This window comes from Anopheles stephensi, chromosome 3, assembly GCF_013141755.1.
Source record: "Anopheles stephensi strain Indian chromosome 3, UCI_ANSTEP_V1.0, whole genome shotgun sequence".
Lineage (NCBI taxonomy): Eukaryota > Metazoa > Arthropoda > Insecta > Diptera > Culicidae > Anopheles > Anopheles stephensi.
Genome location: NC_050203.1, coordinates 9,761,435 through 9,776,320, shown reverse-complemented (window position 1 = coordinate 9,776,320; position 14,886 = coordinate 9,761,435). Strand labels below are relative to the sequence as shown.

Below are 14,886 nucleotides of genomic sequence, written 5' to 3'. Positions count from 1 at the left end.
AGTGACTGGGCGCACACTATGCGAGTTCCATGATGTCCTGCCGCTTGGCTTCCTGTAGCCCGTCCTCCTTTTCCTTCTCACAACTCGCCTCCCCCATCGATGAAAGTCGTGAATGGCAGCAAGCAGCTGAACAGCAGAGGTAGCGCCAGGTCAAAAAAGCACACCACCCCCAGGACAACGCAACAAAACAACAACAAAAGCGGGTGAACTTCGACGGCATCCATTCGGCGTGAGTGGCTGCAATGTTTATAACGCACACCACAGCAAATCAGCAGCACCCCAACACAGCTAGCGCCAACGAAACGCATGTAAACAAAGGAGAAACAGTGACATGCGTCCTTATCGAAGGTTGCATAGGAGCATCGATTGAAGGCAATGCCATTGAGGGAATTCAATGAATATATATTTATCAATTGCGTTGATGGTTCTATGGGCATTAGCGCGAAAAAGTTTGAAATTTGAAGGCATAATACTTCTCACTTCTGTACTTAGATTAAAATTCAGGCCGTTCAACGACATTTTAAGACCTCTGGTGTTTTGTCTATGTAAAACTTCTAGGCCCAGCCGGTGGCACAATATGTTGGAGAGTTTTTTCTTGGTACGTATAAACCAATCCCGCTTTAGTTTTATGATTTTCGAAACCAAACCTTTTCATTCATGTCCTATTGTAACACGGTCCGATTTCGCTCACCGATGGTGTGGGGCTCTAGTGGGGTGATAAAACTTTAAAGGTGTCACAGTAATAGAAAGGGACACGTTAGGTCATGAACCATGGGTCAACGAACTTGAATCGCTCGTTGCATTTGCGAGTTCGTGATTAGCTGCAATAAACTTCACAGGTCCGGACTTTAAAAATATCACAAATTGATTGTGATTTACAATTTTTTCAAATACACGCTCGGTTCGAATTTAAATCTCGACCGAACCGCATTATCCTTACAATTAAATTCAAATTTAAAAGCCACAAAAAAGATTCAATTCTACACACCTGATGTAAAGCGGTCAGCCCATCCACGTTGGCCGTATCGATGTCCGCTCCATTCTTCAGCAGCCACTCCACCTCCTCCTTATCCCCGGCGACACAGGCCGCCAGAAAGATGCAGCCGGACGAAAATTTTATCCTCCGCGACGACGGGCTCTTCGGTACGCCGCTTAGCTTTTTGTTCATTTCCGACTCCTCCCATCGTTTCAGCTGTTCCGCCCGCTTAAACTGGGCGGACGTGTTTCGGTTGTCGAGCGACATGGTGATGATGATGGTCGACCGGTACGGTTAGCGTATCTTAGAAGGCTGGGACGATTTAATTACACCGTTCAAAATATGCCACTCCAGCACACACTTCCTTTCACTTAAACACTAATATTATTATTACAATTGCTTATCTACTACTAATATGTAAAAAAAAGGAAGCTTCCTGTTGTTAAACGCACAATTTTGCTGATTAATTTTTCTCCCTTTTTTCGCACAAAACACAAGATTCAATAAAGAAGCTTTGAACTCACACGCAAAACACACTCACACCGCACTGCACTTCTCTTTTTTTTTAAGAACTGCTAATCGCGCCCTTTTAACCAGAAGCATCCGCTTGATAATATCGTTTGACCGCTGTTTGGGTAGTACCATCCGGATAACCCTACTTTCGTAAAGCACCCCGCGCACCAATCCGGCAATCAGTGCGAGCAGAACACTACCGATGGTGGCAATCGTTGCCAAGGGAGGGTGCTGCTGGCGCTACTTCTGCCCGTCGTCGTCTAGCGACTACCAACAGCGACGAATCCGAAACCATAAACGCACTCATTTGCACCGTCTCCTGCTGCACAAACGGGTGCCACACTCCGGAAGGTCAAATCAACGCACACTCGTACTCTGATGCCGTTTGTACTATCTTTCACTGGCCAACTGACTGAAACTGCGGTCTGACTTTTCCATATGCTCCAGACACCATCCGGTACACGACCGTATTAACACACCTCGGACTGGCGGCTAAAATTAGAGAGAAAGAGAGAAACACTGCAAACGAAACACAGGACATGACCGGTTAAAGAATGACACGAGATCGCACTGGCTAAAACGGATCAAGCCCCAAGCGGACCGAAAAGCCCATCGGTCGTAGTAGGCGCCACCTGATGAGATTGTGAAACGCATTTCTTCACTGCGGTGCTGCTGTGCGGTCTTCTTCCCGTTACTATGGCTCTATGCACACACGCACACAATCACACCCGTTTGACAGCAGTGCCGTGGAGCGCCGTCGGGGAAACGTCATTCCGTGCGTGTGTGCATGTGTGTGTGTGCCCGTACGCACGATAGAAGGACGACGCTTTGAATTCCAATAAATGCCAATTGTTTACTAGCCCGGATTTGCGCAATTACTGCACAATTTGCCGCTCCACACTCAATATTCAACTGTCAACTGGCGTTTTCCGACCGCTGAACAACAGTTACTTCTGGTTTTTTTTTTTGCGAACGCAACGGATTGAAACACACGGAAGCGAGCGAACGAGCAGGCGAACGGATGGGACGAGTGGCCGCTGAGGCGGGTGTAACGATATCTTTTGTGGGGACACTTTGCGTGTGTGTGCGCGCGGGTTTATCTCGTCGAGCGTGTTACATAAATCCAAGTGACCATGTTCTTTTTTTTTGCTTCCACCACACCACCATCATCCGCGACGCTCCACCGGTGCAACGGTTCTAGCGGTTCTGCTGAAATAAAAATAATTTTTCACATCTCGCGTAAAGCGCCATCAACTGTGCAGGGGGAAACCTCTCGCTCGCACGACGCGACCGACACAGCGACGTACACACACGTACGGCGGATGGTGCGTACCCACAGTACCACCACACACAGGTATGGGTGACTGTGCGCGAACGCACATCAACACAGGAAACGGCAACCGCGAGAGATGATGTGCATATGACATACTGGGGTGAAGAATAAACACACCAGCGACTGGTGCAGTTGCGCTGCACCCAAACGCCCCACTGGATGGTGATGGGCGTTGGGCAAAAGCGTAACTATTTCCCCGTACGGCGAGCCACGGTTGAACCTCGGTTGTGCTAAAACGGATTCCTTCAGGCTTCGGGCAGATGCACTTCACACGACCTCTCTCACTCTCTCTCTCTCTCTCTCTCTCTCTCTCGCTCTTTCTCGCTTTCCTTCTGTGTGGGGTGTTGTTGGAAACTGTGGCGGAATCCGTCGGATCACAGCAGCCTGTCGCATCGAATGCGATCAAGCAAACGTTTAAAACACCAGCAGCAGTAGCAAACAGAAGATGATTCCACACTTGTTGGCACACACACAGACACGCACGCACACACGGCTGCGGGATATTTCGTTTCCATTCCGGGCACCAGTCGATCGGTCGGTGGTAGGAAAAAGTTGCAGGAAAAAATTTCTATTTAAGTACGCACACACGAGAATGAACGCGGAATGGGAGCACACACCAAAGAGAGAGGGGGGGGGACCCGCGCGCAAGCGAAACTAATGGAAGGAAGGTAAAACACACACACTCAGCCTTGGCTTGGCTTAGCTTTGCTCGGATTTGCTCGGCCTGCCTGCCTGCCTGCGCCTGTCTGCTGGTAGCGCAACGGGGTATTCTTCGCTGAGCCCCAGTTTACTGTGCGGCACGGAATCACGCGCTGATTTTCGGGTACGCTTCCTCACTGTGCGAAATTTACTTTACGAATTCACATTGCTTGCCTTTTTTCACTTTCCGTACACGACACCAGACAGTCGGCCGGGTATGGGCATTTGGTGCACGTTTTGACAGGTTCGCCTTTGACAGATGAGGTACGGTTAGTGAAATAGAGGAATTCCTGCGCAGCTTAGATTTTTTGTCCTTTTCCTCTTCGATTACTAAAGTAAAACATGTAACATATAATTTATAGGAATATTGCACTAAAGTTCAACTGATTTTTTATTTCAATTTCACTATCCAGACAGATTTTAATTCACCTTCGTCCAACTTAACGAAGATATAACAAAACAAAAATAGAGCAATGGCGGACCTGGTGTTTCGACGAAAAAGTGCATTGCGTAGAAATTTGAACGATATTCGATCAGTCAGCGCAACGCTAGAGTACGGTGTAGCATGAATCCGCAATGGTGGTTTTATTATTTATAAAGCTTTTATTATTCACAGTTCTTTAAGCTGCACTATTAAAAATATGTTTAAATTGTGCGCTGAATGTTGTACATCTTTTTTTAAAATAAATTTTCATCACAAAACAACACCTCGTCATCTGGTTTGTGTCTTGGGATATCCCAAGAGATGGCGCTACTGTAGATTTAGTTACGATCATGCTGAATCCTCCAATTTTGTTTAAATATTTGATAAAAAAAAACTTATGCAAATATAAATTTCTCATCGAAGATGCTTAAAACTACCAGAAATTTGTTTCATTATTAAACAGCTATCGTTTATTTTTTTAATTAACTCATGTTGCGTCTCCAAAACAAACAATTTTTCGCCTCTTTCCATCACAATGCAGTGAGTGCGTGTACACGCGGTGGCGGTGTTGCAGTGAAATAAAGCGGGCAGTAAAAAAATATAAACCCTTCAATAAAATCGCACCAGCACGTTTATTGCCGCCCATTTTGACGTAATTGTTAACTGCACTAAATATCACAGATCACAGCCACTTCCTTCCTTCCAACGGTGCTCGGGCGGGCACCCATACGCCCCCGGTGTGGCATTTATTAATTTTCACCTTACCGCTAAACTAACTGCCGAACGGCGGCCTCATCTTCCGACCACTGGCACTCGATACGGGCTCGCCACATTTGCAGAAACAATCGTAGCACAAATCCAACAAGCAAAACCGTCACCAGAAAGCAAACGAGCAGCAGCATGTCGACACCGACCGAGTATTCCACCGAGGGCACATGGTGGATAGCAATGTCCTTGTCGGCGGTTGGTAGCGCGCCAACGACATCATCCGATGCGTTTGATCCTTCAACCCCAAATGCCATCGCTAGGGTAACGGTGGCGATGATGTTGCTGTAAGTCGTTCGGCACACTGCGCCCACACTGAGGCCGTTCCAACGGCCGGGTGATTCAAACCACGGAAAAGACGATGATAACCTATCGTTGTAGCGTAGACACTTGAGACAACAATCGAGACTATCGGTTGTAGATTAAATTAACACGTTTATCATCCCGTGCTCGGCCACAATCGGGGACAAATTGCTTTCCTGCCTGGCTCCCACCAAATCTGTTACACCGAGCGTAAAGGTGATACGAAAGCACGTAATTGTGGTATCAACTCGTAGCACGGTTTACAACACATTGCCAAAAGCAGCAAGATTTTTATCGTTGTCCATCTGCTGTTTGCTATTTGCCTCTCTTGAAAGAATATGGACAATCCACAATGCATCTACCGAACAACAAATCGGTATTTAATGTTCCAGAAATTCTGGGAGGAAGTTGAAGGCTGGTACACACTCTGGTACTTATCTGTTTGATGCTTCTATAAGGTACAGCTCTATCTCTGTCTTGCAACAATGATTGATTGGTCTTCACGATAGTGACTTCGAACATGCATCAGAGTCCGTCCTCTGTTTGAAGCATTTTAGATCATTTGGGCAATTTAGTCGCTTCTGAGCACTATAAAGTACGCACTGCCGTGTAGCATCTTTCTGGAAGTCTTATAGGGCTTACAGGTATTATAAGCTTGTGTCATGAGAACTCAGGTCTTTGCCAACTGAACTTGCTACATACTTAACAGGAGCAGCAACCTCTTCGCTCGCAATATAAAACCATCGTCGCCAATTTCATATTCTGACATTACTGTGGAACGATCGCGGATAATTGCCTCTGATCGTTCCTATAGACGAGAATCTAGAATATCTATCTATATCCTGGAATATCTATAATAGAATCTGTATACCGAAGAATATGTCCACAAAATAGGCCAAAAATTCTTGATGAGCGCTATTGGTTTTCACCAATTTATGGCAGAGTCCATGCCTCTGAGGTGTATATGAGAACTAGCTTTCCTTACTGTCTAGCCATATGATGTACACATATGCCGGGAGGCTCGGTGGTAGAATCGACAAAGACACCGGGGTTCCAATCCCATCCGGACCGTTCCCCCGTAGTGCGGATTGACTATCCAATTACGAGGTATCATGAAGCTTAGTAAGCCAGAAATGATAGGCATGATCTAAGAGGTCGTTAGGCTAAAGGAGAGAGAAGCCTATGCCATAAACAAATTCCTGGATCTGTGCACTTATACCAAATGAACATGAGTACACTCCTTCATTTAAAATTAACAAGGTAAGTCACGAAGATGCATTAGAAAATTTAAAAATATATATATACATTCTACCTCACACGCGCCCATGCCTCGATGAGGATTCAACCACCAAACCGAGAGCGAAATTATCCTTTTCCCGCCAATTCGCTCTCGCTCTCTCTCTCGCGAGCAGCGTGAGAAAAGCGGAAGCAACTCAAACACACACACGCACACGCTGTAAGCGGAAAAGAGCACACTACTCCAAGCACGTGCCCCGTGTTTGATATCGCTTGCTTTGTCGCGTTCAATTGTTGCCTTGGCCGTGTAGAAACACTTGCAGCGCCGAGAAAAAGCAAAGACCACAATTTACAAACAAAAACATAGATTATTGAGTCATAGCGCCGTTCTGTCCATCCACCCATCGGTCGGTCCTCCGTCCTAGTAGTGGTTCCATTCCCTTACGATGGTCTGGCTAGCAGGAATCCGTTAAAGTGTGTAAGTAAAATCCAATCTCTTCGTTCGCTAGTGAAAGAATGTGATTAATAGGCCATGCAACAACAAAAAAAGGCTTCTAAAACACTGATAAGAACGAACCGAGTAGCATGCAAATGAGCAGATGAACTCATCCCCCCTCCAGATCCGCCAGATGGGAAGTAGTACGAGCAGTACGGGCGTGTAGTTCTAGCGCTAGGTAGTAGCTGTTCCCGGTCCCGTAAGTACAGCAGAATGCAAAGTACGGTGCAAAACTTTCGCGAAGGCCTCTGGAATCTACCGAGGACCACCGTCAACAGCTTACTGCTGGCCGGAGCAGCAGCACTTGCCGACCCTAGCGGAGCGGCCCCCGGACCCCCGGCCGACGAGCAAACCCGGGAACAAAAAACCTGTCCCACCGAACAGCGGCGAGATGATAACAATAACGATGGCCAGCAAATGCCAGACCCAGCGGACAGCGAGCAGGACGAGGATGTACCTGTGGAAGTGGTGGGTGGTGCCCACCGGAGAGATCGACCGGTGGAACCAATGAACAGTTCGGTCAGCTCCTTACGCGATGAACCGAACGGTAGTGAGCCGGAACCGGAAGGCACAACGCCACCCACCGCAGATCCTGCCATGCTGCGAGTTAAATGGCAACTGGTTCCGCTGGATCAGACTGCATCGCTGGAAGAATTGTCACGGGCGATTACCGTCTGCCGGTCGCTGGTACAGTCGAACGCGTACGAACCGGACACGGATCAAAGCAAATGGCTGGTAAGACATCTCGTTGAACTGCGGTACCGATACCGGGAGCTGGTTGATTACTCACGCGATCCGGAAGCGATACTGGAGGAGACGGAAGTGATGCTCGGCCATCATTTCGTACGCCGGAAGCAGTTCCCCTTTCAGCAGCTGCAGCACAAACGGAACCTGTACTGTGATCACTGTTCCGGTGTCATCTGGAACGTGGTACAGGCGTCGTACGTTTGCAATGGTAAGGAGTTTTTCCTGTACGCTGGATTATCCTGACCGGGTTTGCTAACGCGCTTTCGTTTGCCCCACGCCAGATTGTTCCTTTGCCGTGCACCATAAATGCTTGCGCAGTGTAATCCGTATCTGTGCGCACGTGGTCACGACCGAGCACAAGCAACCGATCGAATGTATCTGTCCGGAGATTGGATTGGCGTTCCAGAAGTACACGTGCGCCGAATGTGGAACGCAGCTGAGCTACGGTAAGTTTGTGTTGGTGTTGCCGATTTAATCCGTACTCACTTAATGCCCTTTTTTTCGACAGATACATCCACCGCCATAAACTGTTTCGGACTTGAGTTTAAAGCAGGTAGGATGACGGATCCTTTGGAACAGCTCTTTCAACGGTAGCCATTCATCCAACGGTCCCTCTATTTGTAGAAAAACTGAACTCCATTCAACCACGGTTGTGCGATTACACTGGGCTCTACTACTGTCCGGCCTGTCACTGGAACGATACCAGCCTGATTCCGGCCAGGATCACCAACAACTGGGACTTCGTGCCGCGCAAAGTGTGCCGCGCGTCACGGCAACAGATAAACCTTCTCCTGCACAAACCCGTCATCCGGCTGGAGGAACGAAATCCGCGCCTGTTCACGTTCATACCACGGCTGGCGGAAGTGAAACGTGCCCGGGTGCAGCTCGGTGCCATGAAAAGGTACCTGATTGGCTGCCGGTTGGCCGATGAGCGGAAGCTTGTGGCGAAGCAAATCGGCGACCGGCGCCATCTGATGGAATCGGTCGAGCTGTACAGTGTGGCGGATCTAGTAGGCGTGGAGGATGGCACGTTGCTAGGCTATCTGCGTACGCTGCGGGCCACGTTCGAGCATCACATCAGGAGTTGTTTGGTGAGATCGATGAGTTGAGAAGCTTCACAGTACCGAACACCGACCGTTAACCGTACACAACCTGTTTCTTTTTAACCTTCAGATTTGCTCCGGCAAAGCGTACATCTGCGAGTTCTGCAACAACGATCAGATTTTGTTCCCGTTCGACGATAACGCGGTCAGCTGTACGCGCTGCAATACCGTCAGCCATCGGGAGTGCTACCAGCGCAAGGGCATGAAATGCGCCAAGTGTACACGGTTGCGGCGACGCGCGTTGCAAACTTTGCGCGAACAGCTCGATCTAGAAAATGGCAACTAGATTGATGGTGGGGAAAGAGAAATCATATCATTCCTACTTTACTTCGAACGCTACTGTGCTTTGGGTGTGCATTTCCAATTACCTCGTTTTTTGCACTGCTTCCCGTTTTGCTACAGCCAATAAAATCACATGCCTTCGAAGACTCCACCTTGCCTTATCAATCCGAATCGTTGGATGGTTGATCCGTCTGTTGGGTGACACACTCGACACCGAGCTCCCACAGTAGATTTCGCTGCTCCTCTATGATGTGTTTTTGTTGGGAATTTACCTTTAACAACTTCTCCACACGGCTCCTTTCCCGCAAGAGTAATTCCTCGAGGGTATGATGCTGTGGTACGCTGCACCTGCACTCTGTCGCTGACATTAGCGCTGTGGCATTAGCTTCATTCGATTGTTCTCCAACAGGCGCGTTGGTCGATAACACCGGAAGCTCGTCTGCAGCTTCTTCACACTCCGAAATTATCTCGTCTAATAGTTCGCTGCATTCGGAGCCGGACGCATCGCTTGCTTGTTCACCTTCCGCCTCCAGTATCTGAATGGAAGGAAACGCCTGTTCCTCTTCAACGAGCGCGCGTTTCGCGGGTTTACTCCGGTTTAGGTGCCGAACCGGCACAGCCATCCCGGACAGTTGACGCGTTAGGAAGTCCTTTGGATCGAAATGTCGCTGGCACAGGCGAGGGCGCTCGTTTGTACGGATTGTTGCCTCCGTGAGGTTCATCGCTGTTAACCACCGGTTCCACATGGCCGTGCCACGCACCGGGAATCGAAACAGCCGGCAATGCTTGCTGCGATAGCGTGTATTTTGACACAGGAAACACTTTCTACCGGTCCGAACCGTACTTACACGGGTACTCGAGACGCTGGACATGATGGACATGAACGCCTCCTGGAATGGGCTACGGAGACTACCGGAGAACGGGCCCAAACAGCTGTGTTTGTTTTTGTTTGCTTTTTTGACAGTTTGAACAGCGCTTCACGGGTTGCTGCGTTTGTTTACATCCTGCTGCCTGGCTTCCTGGAGTACGATAGAAACGGATACGATGATCAGGGCATTCCTGAAGATCTTTCCTTTCCGCTTACAATCAAGGAGAAAATCAAAAGAATATGTAACTTATTGTACAATAAAGTACCTTGTACAATATACTTACTCACTAATTGCATATTCCCATCTGAAGGCATCATATGATCGAAAGAAAGGTCATGAAACCCTGTCCCGGAAGGGTTTGAAATCAGATGCCACACGCAATATGTTATGGGATGGGAAACACTAAATAAAAACAGCGTGACGATATCAGTAGAAGCTACAAAGCCGTTCCTGATAAGACAATCATAATGAGCCGTCAAATCCTAACGTCGTTGAATCACTGTCACTGCGAAAACGTGAGTCACTCTAAGCCGCTAACACTCGTCTTAGATTATTTCAACCATGCCTCTACATACATTAGGATTCGTTTATTGTAACATCAATAAATTCATATCATTGTTTTTCAAATATGGCTAAGCAATTCAGGGTTTAACGATTAAATTGTTCATCATAATACGTGGCTACATCATCATGCGACGTGCTGCATTCTACTCTATTCCCATACAGTCAGCCGCATGGCTCTGCAACGAACTAAAATCCTGATACCCTTTCAGGCACAACGGACACCGCAACAAACTCAACGGTTCCTTCTCTTCTGCGGGGGATGGTTTATTGTCTGTCGTGTCCAGGCTAGAGGTAGCCTGCCGTACCATTATCGCAGCTCGTTCTGCTGTCTGCACACGCTCGGATTCCCTGCAAAGAACAACGTCAATTCGTATTAGTCTCGTTGCTTCCTAAAACTCCGCTCTAACTCACGTTTGCGAAAGCTGCGTAGTCAGCTCCACGTTACGACGCTGCAGCACTTCAAATTCCGACAGTATACGACTCTTTTCACCGGCCAGCTCTTCGCGTGCGGTACGTTCGGCTTCGAAATCTTTCTGGTAAATGTCCGATTGCACCGTCAGCATCTGCAGGCGCTCCTCGAGTGCGGCAATCTCCTCACGCAGCTGCCGAATGCTGTCGTCCCGGGACTTGATGTCGTCAAACAGCTTCTGCGTCTCGACACGGGTGGCTGCGTACACTTGTTCCGCTGCCTTTACGTTCGCCTTGAGACAATTGATCTCATCAACGTAGACATTGCGCTGAAGTTAGCCATGGTGAATTAAATGAAACGTAAAAAAAATGGAGTTCCAAAGGGTGTCGCGCTTACCATATCTTCAAACTCCAAATTCTTGGCCACCTCGACCGACAGACGGCGCTCAATCGCTTTCAGCTCCCGCTTGTGAGTTTCCTCCGATACGTAGTTCGCCTTTCCGTCGCCACTTTCCGGTTGGTTGTTTTGCACCACCACAAAGCCTTTGATCTGTAGCTCCAACCGTTCGATGTGCTTCGACAGGTTCTGTATGATGGCCTGCCGTTCGGACGATTCTTTGCGAAGCTCGTCCACCTCCGATTGAGCCGCATTACGCTCCACCTCACGCACACGCCCAACCTCGGCCATCTCCGCTTTCAGCTCTTCGTTCGAGTTCCTTAGCTCCTTTTCCTTCTCACTCGCAGCTGCGCGGAACGCTTCCAGTTCAGCCACAAGCCGTGCGTTTTCCGCGGACAGCTCATCAATCCTCTGCTTTTGTTGCTCTATGCGAGCATCCTGCTCGGCGTACTTTGCCTTCGTTTCGTCCTGCAGGTGCTGTATGGAGACAAAGTTCTTACGCATCGCCACATTTGCCCGCTGCAAACTTTCCTTCAGCTGGCTGTGCTCCAGGCTAAGCTTCTGCAGCAGCTGAACCTCCTCGAACGATACGGACGATTGGGCCAGGCTGGGAAACTGGTGCAGAATCGACTGTGTTTCGCCCAGTATGAAGGAAGCGGTTGGGTTGGGTTGGGTATAGCTACCGGACATCAGCATCTGATCGCGCGGAACATTTTCCTTGTTTTCGATCGACGATTGCAAGCTTCGATTCAGCGAGCCTTTTACCGAGCGCGGTTCGGTTGACGCAATCATCGACACTTTGGGGGAGGATGATTCATGCAGCGACGGATTTGCTGTCTGCGACGCAATCGTCGATCCATTCATGACTGCGGCACCGTTCGTCAGCAGGCTGTAGGTGGTCGAATCGAGCTGGGTGGATGTTTCCATCTTGGACACGGACAAAGATTTAGCCGATTCGGCTATTTCGCGCTCCACCACTGATGCTGGCTGTTGCGAGGGCACCGGCGCATCGAGGGAAAAGTTTTCCATTGACGGTGTCGGCGAGGTGCCGAGTATGATGAAAGAATCCTCCTCCAACGAGCGCTGGGCTGTTTCGGCGACCAGAGACATCGTGCTCGCTGGTGGTGTTAATTATAGCCACTATATTTTTTCTCCCCAAATTCGAAACGGAGTTCTCGCCACAGGTAGCCTGCTGCACTGGTGTTTTAGGAACTGCGCCAACACTGTGGCAAACACTGGGTTGATATAAAAAAATCCAATAACAATGGTTTGACAGCTGGGCTAAGGTTGAGCAGTGTTGCCAGCAGGATGTAAATAATGCTTCCTTTTGCCAACGAATAAATTAACATTTTTCCTTCAAAAGTAAGTTTTCCGTAGAGTGAACTTAAGGAAAAACACCCATTGTAACGTTTACTCATCTAAATACTTATTATGTCAAATCATCTTAAACAATACAACCAAATTTTACGGATGTTTATTCCAGAAATGGCTAATCTCTCGCATACAACTGTACAACTCTACGGCGGTAGTGGTGGTGTGTGTGTGCGAACGGAACTGTCAAATGCAGCAGAAGATTTAGAATGTTTAATTGTACGAAGTACCTCCGTCATATCAAATACTCGGAACATTTATAAATTTTCGTCCGCAACAAAGAAAGGGAGTACCCGCTAAGCTGCCTGCTTAGAAGGCGGGCTACAGAGTGCGTTTTGGTGGCCTATAGAACTTGGTACGTGCTTGCGAACGGGACTATCAACAATAGCTGCAACACCATGAACAAGCTGGACGACAATGCACTGTCTCGAATGTTGGCCTCGGTAAGTGAAGATCACTTTTGCTTTTCCGCAACTTCGGGGAATGACTGTCTTTCTCCCATCGTTTCGCTTCCAGTACCGTGACCCTACGGCCACCAAAAAGGATGTAACAAATGCGTTGCGAATTTATCATGGATTGCAGCATCGGATGGAAGAGTACGGTGAGTCATCTGCGGGCTAGTAGTACTGAAGAGAGCCTCCTGATTATCAATCCGATACGAATCCTCTATCTTTTCCTTTCTCAGTGTTCAACGATGGCAATGCGAAAATGTTACTGAACCTGCACGGCACCATACCGGTAAAGTATAAGGGCAACACGTACAACATTCCCATTTGCATCTGGCTGATGGATACGCACCCGAAGAATGCACCCATTTGCTACGTAAAACCGACGTCCGATATGCGCATTAAGGTGTCGGCGTACGTTGATTTCAACGGCAAGATCTATTTACCCTATCTGCACGATTGGAATCCGGTAGGTTGCTTGGGGGAGGGGTATGTAATGGGATTTCTCATCTGCTAAACTTTTGCCGTATCTTGGTCACGATAGAAAAATGCCGATTTGTTGGACCTGATTCAAATCATGAGCGTCACCTTTGGCGAAGTGCCTCCAGTGTATTCCAAAGGACCAGAAACAACGTACCAGCAGCGTAAGCCAACAAGCGTTGATTTTCTCAGTCAGGGATCTGTTGAACATCGTTTCTTTTTTTTTTGCTCCTGCAGCATCGTATATGCCACCGACACCGGCCACCAGTACCTCGTACATACCACCGTACCCAACACAACAGTTCTCCCCGTACCCAGTGGCAGGACCAGGGTACAATAGCTACGGACAGCCTGCACCCGGTGCAGCCGGACCCGGATATGGAATGCCTTACGGGATGACTCCCTATCCACCAGCACCAGGAACAATAGCAGGACCAACGCCGGGCGTGGTAAGGCAAAAACTAAGACATTTTCACGCAGCGAACGAACTCTTTGACGTGCTCGTTGCTCTTTTTTGTTTGTTCTCCTTCCCAGAACCAAGGCACCGGTACGATCACGGAGGAACACATCCGAGCTTCGCTAATAAGTGCCGTAGAGGATAAGCTGAAACGTCGGGTGCAGGAAAAAGTTAACCAGTGTCAGGCGGAGGTGCAAACGCTCAAGCGAACCCAACAGGAGCTGAACGAGGGTCAGGTGAAGATTAAGGAGATACTCGCACGGCTCGAACGGGACGAGAAGGAACTGACGAAGAGCGTTACCGTGCTGAAGGATAAGGAAAAGGAGCTGGAACGTGCCCTGGAGTCGTTGGACAACGTGGAATCGATTGATGTGGATGAAGCGGTCACCACCACTGCCCCACTTTACAAACAGTACGTACAGATTGCGTCGTGGCTGGTAGCCAAGCATCAACAGAACACATTCTTAATCCCACGATACGAACCTTCCATTTGCACAGATTATTGAACGCTTATGCGGAGGAGGCGGCCATCGAGGACGCAACCTACTTCATGGGTGAAGCCCTCCGCAGCGGTGTGATTGACTTGGAAGTGTTCCTGAAGCAGATACGGCAGCTGTCGCGAAAGCAGTTCATGTTGCGTGCCCTTATGCAAAAGTGTCGACAAAAGGCGGGCTTTAGCGTTTAATTCTGTGGCGATGCTGGACGGGTGGGCCCCCGAGGAGCGACTTCTACGACTGTTGTGCTGCATGTGCTTGTTTCGTTCCGTTTCTGTTATCTCCTGTCTCTGTGCCTCTTTCCGTTTTGGGATTGTGTTTGCGGGTTTGCGTAGCGGACCGCCCGTTACTTTACTATCGTCTTTCATGATATTACATACTTCCCACTCTCATTCGTTTCGTGCTATATCGCGTACAATAAAAGCTTACATATTTTAAAAGCGGCTCCATTGTATTGGGAGGATTTATTTTGTATTATATTAAAATGTAATACAAAGTTAAACCCAAAAAAGTGTTTGTTTGC

General features: G+C 48.4%; 5 protein-coding genes across 28 annotated transcripts in view; 2 read left to right on the top strand and 3 right to left on the bottom strand.

Annotated features, from left to right (window-relative positions):
* Window positions 1-3,748, bottom strand: part of LOC118513089 (protein phosphatase 1 regulatory subunit 12A) — a 63,782-nt gene extending 60,034 nt beyond the window's left edge. For 8 of the 24 annotated variants that reach the window (XM_036058479.1, XM_036058488.1, XM_036058482.1 and 5 more), the window contains exons 1-2: window positions 3,504-3,739; window positions 989-2,008 (exon numbers count right to left, since the gene is read on the bottom strand). In XM_036058479.1, coding sequence (XP_035914372.1) covers window positions 989-1,243 — 255 coding nt within the window. In that variant the 5' untranslated portion in view covers window positions 1,244-2,008; window positions 3,504-3,739. The other 16 variants (XM_036058485.1, XM_036058476.1, XM_036058486.1 and 13 more) reach the window with 12 other exon arrangements.
* A 2,741-nt stretch (window positions 3,749-6,489) lies between these two features.
* Window positions 6,490-9,021, top strand: LOC118513094 (differentially expressed in FDCP 8 homolog). Its single transcript, XM_036058495.1, has 6 exons — window positions 6,490-6,727; window positions 6,870-7,700; window positions 7,774-7,938; window positions 8,001-8,045; window positions 8,117-8,583; window positions 8,666-9,021. Exons 2-6 carry the CDS (start codon window positions 6,959-6,961, stop codon window positions 8,879-8,881), a joined length of 1,635 nt encoding a protein of 544 aa, XP_035914388.1. The 5' UTR covers window positions 6,490-6,727; window positions 6,870-6,958; the 3' UTR covers window positions 8,882-9,021.
* Window positions 8,059-10,015, bottom strand: LOC118513106. Its single transcript, XM_036058507.1, has 2 exons — window positions 8,964-10,015; window positions 8,059-8,877 (listed from the first exon to the last, which is right to left on the bottom strand). The coding sequence occupies exon 1, from the start codon at window positions 9,756-9,758 to the stop codon at window positions 9,039-9,041; it is 720 nt and encodes a 239-aa protein (XP_035914400.1). The 5' UTR covers window positions 9,759-10,015; the 3' UTR covers window positions 8,059-8,877; window positions 8,964-9,038.
* A 276-nt stretch (window positions 10,016-10,291) lies between these two features.
* On the bottom strand, window positions 10,292-12,380 carry LOC118513093 (NF-kappa-B essential modulator). The gene is made up of 3 exons (XM_036058494.1): window positions 11,116-12,380; window positions 10,722-11,047; window positions 10,292-10,658 (listed from the first exon to the last, which is right to left on the bottom strand). The coding sequence occupies exons 1-3, from the start codon at window positions 12,223-12,225 to the stop codon at window positions 10,454-10,456; spliced, it is 1,641 nt and encodes a 546-aa protein (XP_035914387.1). The 5' UTR covers window positions 12,226-12,380; the 3' UTR covers window positions 10,292-10,453.
* Window positions 12,381-12,626: 246 nt separating this feature from the next.
* Window positions 12,627-14,808, top strand: LOC118513095 (tumor susceptibility gene 101 protein). The gene is made up of 7 exons (XM_036058496.1): window positions 12,627-12,929; window positions 13,003-13,087; window positions 13,172-13,401; window positions 13,477-13,576; window positions 13,650-13,861; window positions 13,947-14,281; window positions 14,368-14,808. The coding sequence occupies exons 1-7, from the start codon at window positions 12,885-12,887 to the stop codon at window positions 14,552-14,554; spliced, it is 1,194 nt and encodes a 397-aa protein (XP_035914389.1). The 5' UTR covers window positions 12,627-12,884; the 3' UTR covers window positions 14,555-14,808.
* The last annotated feature ends 78 nt before the right edge of the window (window positions 14,809-14,886 follow it).